Here is a 9746-nt window from a genome sequence, read left to right on the forward strand (position 1 = left end):
CTTTTTCAATTCAGCATAACACATTTGTATTTTTCCATTAGCATGTTCGTTCACCCAAAGACCAAATATGGAGGTATTTGATATAATATTGATTGGATAAAAAAAATTGTATGAAAGCAAATGACATCCAAAAACTTATACTTGATATAAAAAGTTAAACAAATGAAATTCAAAATCTAAAAATAAAAAATAAAAAATTAATGTTTAGAGTTCTGAGGGAGTCTACAATGGGTTGGACCATCACATTTGACTATGAGAAACTCCACAAGTGATATTGACAGCACATCTTCGCGTAAAATCTTAAGTCATTAGGTATATTGTTCTTCTCGCTTATACGTTACTCAATGTATATTATTGCACACAAGTTTAACTCACTATAATGTTTAGAGTTATGAGGGAGTCTACAATGGGTTGGACCATCACATTTGACTATGAGAAACTCCACAAGTGAGATTGGCATCACATCTTTGCGTAAAAGCTTAAGACATTAGGTATATTGTTCTTCTTGCTTATATGTTACTCAATGTATATTATTGCACACAAGTTTAACTCACATATGAAACATAAACATCTCTCCCTTAAGTGTGAGACTATTATGTATGTGATCTGGTGAGATATCACATAAGGTCAGAGTCACGACATGGTAAAAAAAAGTGGGTTGGCGGGGTGTTTGTTTCTTTCTTTCATGAGAAGAGATAAAGTAAATTATGAAAGAAAAGAAGATTAAAAATGAATTTGAACTTGATAGAAATGAAAAGAGAAAAAAAAATAAGGAGTGTGCGTTTTATTCGTGAGAGCATAGGAAACATAATGAATTGCTGGTGATTTTATGGATTTGTTGAAGAAGTTGAATATTACTGGGCAATAATGCTACCAAAATATTAGATTTATTGAAAATATGTACATCTATTTAAAATGCCTAACGAATATGTATTTTGTCAACTCATCATACATATACATTTTTCCATAGCAAGATCCCATGAAATACCATAAGTGAAGGAATTCGAAATGATAAAGGTTATTTTTTTGTGTGCATGAAAGCTAATCACATTCAAAAACTAAAATTTAAGATGAAAAATTAAACAAATGACACTCAAAAAATAACGAAACAAATCATCACATTAGGCTAGGATCCTACAATGGATTGTATTATCACATTAAGCTAAGATCAATCACAGAAGTGAGATTCACATCCTATCTTCTTTCAAAGTCTTAAGGCATTATGTATATGAGTCATTTCACTTATATGTTTCTCACATCTACTCTTGCATACAATACGGAATTTTAACTCACACTTGAGACATTAACATCTCTCCATTAAGTGTTAAGATCTTTGTGTCTGTAGTCCACCACCAAGAACAACTCTCGCTCCCCTAGAACCCGGATGTGATACCACCGTTGGGCTTTCTGTGGGAGCCTACGTTGATGTAGATCGACAATTTGGATAAAGAGAAATTACACAAGTGATAATGATACAACAAAAACTCCATCTAAAATTTTAAGTAACACCTGATACATCACAATATTCCCTCCATCAAATATAACGACATTCTAGCCCGTGCTTGGCACGGGTGTCCATGCTAGTTATATCTAAATAACTTTATTATTCTTGTGAAAAGTAGGAGAAAATGTATACATGATTCATTGAGGAGTCTGAATTTTCGCAACATTTCAGCTGAGTTTACATAAATAATGACTAGTGAGACGCGTGTACGTTTGACATGCTAGAATTTCCCTCCAACATCAAGCAACTTTCCAATTTACCACTTTAATCTCTTTGAGTTACTGAATACTAGTCACTCCGTCCCATAATACATAACACGATATTATGCATCTCAATGCATAATTTTGAGCTTAAATATCTTGAATAATATGTTAAAAAAATTATGAAAATTTGATATTTTGAAAATACTCATCGAAACGAATCTAACGACATCTTATATGATATTATTTATCTTTGTATATTAGTAGAAAAATATGGTCAAAGTACGTTAAATCAAAATTGCAAATTTTCAAATGGGTCATCTATTCCGGGACTGAGGGAGTAAATACTAATCCACCACAACTTTATTCAGAGTTTAGAACTGCTATTCAAAAGCATTCTGTAAGACATAATAATTGCTGCTTTTGCTCTCTTTATAAACCACCCCACCCCTCTCTTCCTTAACGTTGTAAACATCCCTCCATTCAACTCTCTCTTCTCTCTCTCTCACACCCTTCTCTCCAATCTTCTTACAAAATGTCTCAAATCACAATAAAATCTCCAAAACACTGTGCCACAAAACAAGTAAGAATAGAGAGAAACTACAAGAAAATCTTCTTTGCTTTCTCAACATTTTTCACCACAATCCTATTACTCATACTTCTCATCTATTTCATCCTTAAACCCTCCAAACCTCAATTCTCCCTCCAAGAACTTGACATCTATCAACTAAACCTCTCTGGACCAATCCTCAACTCCTCAATCCAACTCACTCTTCTCTCCAAAAATCCAAACCAAAAAGTTAGCATTTACTACGACGAGTTTCAAGTTTATGCAACTTACAAGAATCAACAAATAACTAGTGATTCATTTGTGCCACCTTTTTACCAAGGAACACAAGAGAGTAATTTTTTATCATCTTCTTTGATTGGAAATGGTTTACCTGTTGCTCCTTCTATTGGTTACGAAATGAGTCGTGATCAAGTTTCTGGAAGATTGGGTTTGAGTCTTAAAGCTAATGGAAAACTTCGTTGGAAAATTGGTACTTGGGTTTCTGGTCGTTACAGGTTTAATGTTAATTGTGATTCTATAGTGGCTTTTGGAATTGGACCCACTTTGAATGTGCCTCCTCTGAATTCAAAACTGGGTGCTTTGTGTTCTACCACAATTTAAACATAGATTAAGCATGATAATATTGCTAAGTACTCTTCATATATCTCATAGAGTTATAGAAGTTCTTTTAAGTTTTTTTATTTTTATTTTATATTGGTTGGTTTTTGTATTTTGTGGCCACTATATGTGATTTTGTAAATAAAATATATGAATGATAATATATAGGACCAAAAGTTACTTTACAACTTTGGGAGTGAAAATGAAAAAAGAATGCTTATTAGATATTTTTTATTATGATAAAGAAAGAATATTTTTATAGATAGTTGGTTAATTTTATCACTTTGGTTTTTAATGTCGTCTTGTGTGTCTAAATTGGTTTGGTTTTGTGTATGATAAACGGGGTAAAAAGAAAAGAAGGTGATGAATGGATTTCATGGTCTCGTACCTTTTATGAGTGGATGAATGAGTAGATTTTGGGTCACATTTGTTTCTTTGTTGGTGCATACAAAGGAAAAAACTATTTTGGTCGAAGAATATGTAGATAGATTCTAAGAAGAGGAGAGAAATTAAAGGGAGGAAAGTTTGTTGCTTTGTTTGGAGAATCTGCAGAATTTACATGTCAATTCCTCAACTTTAAGAATTATATATGGTATACTTTAATTAAACTTTTAGTAACCGTGAATCTGCTTATACTTTTTTTGAGAAATAATCTCCAAGATATGACATAATTGTCCATGCATGTCTCAAATGAATATACTATGGAGTGCTAACAGTAGGAACTGGCAAGTGTGTAACAAATCCCCTTTTGATTTTCAGAATTTTGACCAAAATAGAAGTTTTGATTGCCTATAGGAAATAGCTAACTTCATCTATATCATCATATTTTTTGATAAAAGTATTTATAGCATCATTTTTGGTTTCTCGGATATCATGAAACTGCTGGTTGAAGAACTTGTACTTGAACTCTCTCAAGAGCTACTGCACACTAAAGTTAGTTGAAAAGGTTTTGATGGTTGTTATAATCTAGTACACCCCCATAAGAGCTACTGCACACTAAATATGGAAAAGATGAAGGATATTGCAAGTTATAACACGAAACCCAACATATCAAATGTCTCTGCGATCTTTTACGCGTACTTACGAACTACATATGCATTGTTTTTAATGACTTGAACCTAAACAAGTTAACGCATTTAACTTAGCTGATTAATTTAAGACCACATGTCTCCGCTAACATATATATTACTCCCTAACATAAAATGAAAATGGCACATTATTATAAAGTCAGGTTACTTTTTAAAGATTAAAAGAGAAAGGCCACAAACCACTACGTACTGGTCCCTACATTAGGAACTGATATATAACATTAGAATGGCAGAGTAAATTAAAACATTGACAATGGAATCTGGATGTAAAGCAAATCAAACCGAGGAAGCCCTGTTCCCAATTCCCATTGAGAAGAAACAGACTTTATTGTGGCAGATGTTTGTCCCACATATCTTTGTTAAACAAAGTCACCCTTTCGAAAACCAACCACAATAGAAAATCTTAATAAAAAGTAACTTTAACTCGTCTAGTCCACTGTCTACCATGAGAAATTTAAAAGTCTCCAAGTAACATTATTTATTTAGGCCATGAATATAGCACATAATGTGCCGCACATTCACACAAGCTAACCTCCTGCATGTTTCTGATTTTTATTCAATCATTTTCTTTACAATACTTTGAATGGAGCATACTGCCAAACTATAGTCTGGCTGATTGTTGAAAGTTGTTCGAAACATTAACGACGAATGGTGATGCTTTTCATAAGTAGAAGCTCGTGAAACATTAATGACTTAATTGGTATTGGTTTGACAAAAAACAAGAAAAATGTTTCTTAGTGCCTAAGACGGAAATATATGTCTTCTCTTGTTTTTGTTGAATCAAATCCCATCATTTTCTTAGGCATAAGAACTTATGTTGTACATATTCAAAATTTTGAGCAATTTTCAAACATTGATCATCCTAGACCATGTATTACCCTTCTCTGCCCTACCAATTGCTCTTTCCGAATAACATTAATTTTGGCATCCAACTTCCATTTAATTTGAACTAAAAACACATATACTTATTTAATTAGTCTCTAAAAAATGGAAAATATAAGTTTAGTCCTTCAAAATCTCAAAGGACTAAAATGTTCCTAAATACAATCAAATAGATCGGAATGTATTTTTCTCCAAATGCCAATTTGGGCTTTACAAAAATAAATAAATAAGCTCTTATATATCTGAAATGAAAAACGATTAAGTTTGTCACTGACAATTATATTATTGTCATTATTAAAATTGGGATAAAAAAAAATCGATTTGTGGCAAGTGGGAATATACATGGGGTCTTTTCTATTAATGGAAGTAGTTCTATGAAACTTAAGGACTAAATGGAGGTTAACAAAATACTACAATCTAACTTAGGTTTAAATAACCCTAAATAAAGCTAAAGTTCTATCAAACTTTTTTTGAGGAAAAAATGTTTAACAAACTTGACTAAAAGTCTCTCGTGATGTTGAGAGAAAGGGTGACCAAATAATTGGTTGTTGATTTCTTGGCTAAGAACAAGCAATTTATTTGTGTTTGAAAAGAACGAGCAATTTCAAAGTGCTGCTGGGCAAATTAGTTTAATACTTCACGTTTGAAAAAACTTTTTTTTTAATGTACATGAAAGTCGCTTCCCACCATGTTAGGCAATGGCTTGGTTATTGACGAAACTGAAATTTCAACTTCATTTGCTCCAATGCCGTGTAACCTTTTGAAGGTATCAAACAAAATTGTCAAAAAGTTGTGTGCATATTATTACATATATACAGCTTGCTTCTACCATCTCCAACTACAAACCCCTACTTCTCATTCATTACTATATACGCAACTAAGTTGATCACGATCATTACTTGGTAAACAGAGACTTAGTTGTTAAGCATTGAGCACTAAAACCTCTTCAAAAAAAATTGTGCAATCTAGAAATGGTGCTAGTTTAATTTATGTTGATGCGATATTATTCTAATTAAATATGTGTAACTTCTTGATGCTGGAAAAGTTTTGAATATTTAAAATCACTGTTTCATAGGCTAAACTTTTTTTTTTGTTACCAACTGCTCAACTAATGCATACTAGTGTGCTAATTTGATTTATAATGTAATTTGTATACGGTAATACACATACTTCCAAATGCATAATAATCTTATTTCAGACAATGTTAAACACTAAATGCGAACAACTCTTTTAAATGATATTTGAATGTTCTCGTGAGCTTAGCTCAATTGGTTTGGACAATGCATAATATATGCAAGGTCCGAGTTCAAACCCCGGCCACTACCAAAAAAAATGATATTTGAATATTAGCTTGTCACCGTGAAAACTAACTCATTTCGTTAGACCAAACACTCATTAGTATAATATCTGAATACATTTTATTATTTTGACATTTGTATACATATTTTTAAAAGTAATATTTACAGGACAAAATTTCTATTAATGGATTCCTTAACCAATACCCTTGGGACTAGTTAGCAAGACCGTAACATCTACGGGAACATTTAACAAGACTCTTAAACTTATTGAACATTTAACTAATTTTTTATTAAACTTTTTCATAATCCATTAAACGTTTTGAAATGGAATCCATTGTTGTTCTATTAATGGTTATCAAGAGTCACAAGACACTTAAACTTATTGAACATTTAACTATTTTTCATTAAACTTTTTCTCATAATAATATTAAGGGGAAATTACATTAACCTCCCCTGAGGTTTGCTTAAACAACACATAGACCCCCTCTAGTTTAAAAACTAACACTAACCTCCCTTATTTATTTCTATAATTGACACACACCTCCCTTATAAGTTAACACCGTTAGTCTCTTCTTAACGGAAGTTTGAATAAGTCGGAGTGCTCCTTCTTCTACGGTAAGCATAAATAACTCCCTTGAGGTTCAAGACTGCAATTTGCAGTAGGGATTTGTTTCCTACATAAAATTAGATTGTGGTTTTATGTTTGAAAAGGCTACAAGTATCATAATACAGAGAGAGATTATTTATCTTTCAAAATCAATGTGAATGGATAGCGTATATATACATGTTATTATGGATGAAGGAATTGCCGCTACATTATCTGCTGCACCAAAATTTATTATCCCCAAAATTCATTATTTATCTTTTAAAATTCATTTCTGCTGCACCAAGATTGTTCAATAGGTGCAAATAAAAAAAAAAAAAATTGACACAACCTCGTTACATTATCCCCAATTATCAGTAACCAATTCCTTACAAATCAGATATATGAAAAAGAATCCATGAAACTATATAATCCTCACTCAGAATAACAATCTCAGCATTTTAAAAGTTCAGCAACATCACTTCACTCCATAAATCAAAATGTTGAAAAAGAAGAAGATGAGCGTCAGCGGAGAACTGAGGTAAAGTGAATATTGAAGCACAATAATCAGAGTAAAGCAGAGTTGTGCCATGGTGTAAGGACATTAGAATTGTTAATAAAGAAATTAGGAAAATTGAAGTCTAAACGGTGTTAACAGTTGATTCATAGAGGGGAGGTGAGTGTTTTTATTAAAATAGAGGGGGTCTATGTGTTGTTTAAGAAAACCTCAGGGGAGGTTAGTGTAATTTTCCCTAATATTAAAAATCACCTACATGACCTAATATACAATCATTTAACATCCCCTACCACAGATGAGACATTGAGCTTGCATTGGACAAAAAAAATTAAGGAGTGCAGTTTTCAAGAAATGAGTGGGGATGAGGTGTTTAAAAGTAGCGCTCATGAATAAAATGTGAATTTATTATACAAAGAGTGTTTGCAGGTGATTTAGGATCTTAACAGAAAACAGGGGAGGAAGAAAGAGGATGTAGGGTGATTTAGGATCTTAACAGGAAACAGGGGGAGGAAGAAAGGGGGTGCAGGGTTAGAAACAAGTTGAGTCCATAAAAATTAGGTCAACTCAAAACTTGATTAAAGTAGAAGAATATTTTTTTTAGCTCGAACTCAGTTCGAACCACATCACTCAAAAATAAATTTCCCTGCACATGGAAGACAAGTAGCTCAACCCTAGGTCTCTCACCAATTGCTGAGCCTGAGATTCTTCCATTTCCATTAATCTTAATCCATATAGAGGAACAACAATGAAAATAAAAACTTCAAGTCATAAAAAAAAAAAATCCATGATATAAAAAAGGAACAAAGAATAAAGGATCCCCTGCTAAAGGGTGCAGTGGTCTTCAACGACATGAAGGAAACTCAATCTCTTGCCTATAGTTCTATAACTCTTCAGCCAAATCTCAGTCATTGTATTAATCTAACGATTAAAATATTAATGCTATCAATTAAATTAATTTAGTGGTGGCAATTGATAGCAGAGGATAATTCATGTAGTAGAAAACACAGAATAAAAACACACATTGCAGAAAGCAGAAAGGAACAAAGTTCAGTGCAGCCCTATTGTTCTCTTCGATCAAATGATAGTTATTGGATTAATATAAGATTGAGAAATTATGCTCTCAGTCATTAAATTAATTTAATGGTTGACATAATTTCAGTTGCAGAAAGCACACAAGGTACAGAAAGCGAGTAAGAATATGTCAAAAAATTTCAACTAAACTCGTTTTCTCAAAACACAATGTTTCCCTTAATCTTGGGTAAGTCTCTATGGCTATCACAAATAAAGTAATTTCGGAATTTGGGAAATGAATAAAATAAGTTTCACCTAAGTCAATTGATAACTCGTTTTCTCAAAGTTTATACACTACCATTAATGTTTCGAAAAACCTACCCCTTTCAATGGTCGTGACCCTCCTCACTTACGCAAAGGAACAACGGCTCCTAAAACAGTAGAAGAGGTGAATGGATTGACTCAAGTAGTGGACGTTATGCTGCATGATTTTCGATCTAACTTGGTCAAAAACATAGAATGAGATGAAAGTTCAGGGAAACAAACATAGGAAGGATGTCACCTATGCTGTTAGGAATTGGGTCAACCTCAAATTGTGGTATAAGCCGAAATCACTGGCGAAGAAAATTAATGAAAAACTCAGTCCTAGGTTCCATGGACCTTACCAAATCACAAAGGTCATAGGACATGTAGCTTACGTACTAGACCTTTCTTATGAGAGAAAGATCCATTCAGTGTCACATGTTTCTTTATTGAAGAAAGATGTCACTAGTGGTCAATCATCAGCCTTTGCCAAACCATTAGAGAAACCATTAGAAAAGATTTAGAGGTCAATGAGTTGGATCCAAATATGGTTTTTGATAGAACACTATGGCGTCATTTGATCCATGTAGCCGACCCCACTTAGTGGGATAAGGCTTGGTTGTTGTTGTTGTTGTTTTAGGTGGAGCCCCAAGAAGTCAAGGCAGTTCGCAATCACAGCAATTCTGCTTGAAGTATTGAAGTTTTGATTCAATAATTTACCTGATTTATCAGCCGTTTCCGGATTTCACCTTGAGGACAAGGTAAAACTTTTGAGAGGAGTATTAGTAGACCTCCTATCACAGAAGTATATGTTAGATGCAGGCCAGAGCCCAGATTATTTTTAATTGCATGCTTTAAATAGAACAATAGTAGGAATGTGGCTGGCATTTAGTATTGTTCACTGTACTACAACTGTTATTCATTCTCAGAGTATTGTTCACTGTGATTTATTGGGAGAGACTAGGCTCTCTAATTCCTAGAGGTTGTTAGTTTCCGGCAATTATCTCGTTTATCCCAAGCAGATTGAAATTTTCTGTATTTCCTTGTAACCATCTCGGCAGAAGTTCATTCTCAGAGTATTGTTCAATGTAATACAATTGTTATTCACTACAACCTGTCAATTATCAACTATATCTACCTGTTCCTATCAGGTTAACTGAAACCTTTGATCCTTGGATTTATTTATGTTAAG

The 9746-nt window shown here is 33.0% G+C and overlaps 1 protein-coding gene across 1 annotated transcript; it reads left to right on the plus strand.

Annotated features, from left to right (window-relative positions):
• Window positions 1-2165: 2165 nt before the first annotated feature.
• Window positions 2166-3480, plus strand: LOC146941468 (Late embryogenesis abundant (LEA) hydroxyproline-rich glycoprotein family). The gene has a single exon (XM_085755252.1). It carries the CDS (start codon window positions 2240-2242, stop codon window positions 2873-2875), a length of 636 nt encoding a protein of 211 aa, XP_085611378.1. The 5' UTR covers window positions 2166-2239; the 3' UTR covers window positions 2876-3480.
• Window positions 3481-9746: the final 6266 nt, after the last annotated feature.

The sequence above is a fragment of the Medicago sativa genome, chromosome 3, assembly GCF_051527215.1.
Source record: "Medicago sativa cultivar Bolivia chromosome 3, Bolivia_mono, whole genome shotgun sequence".
Lineage (NCBI taxonomy): Eukaryota > Viridiplantae > Streptophyta > Magnoliopsida > Fabales > Fabaceae > Medicago > Medicago sativa.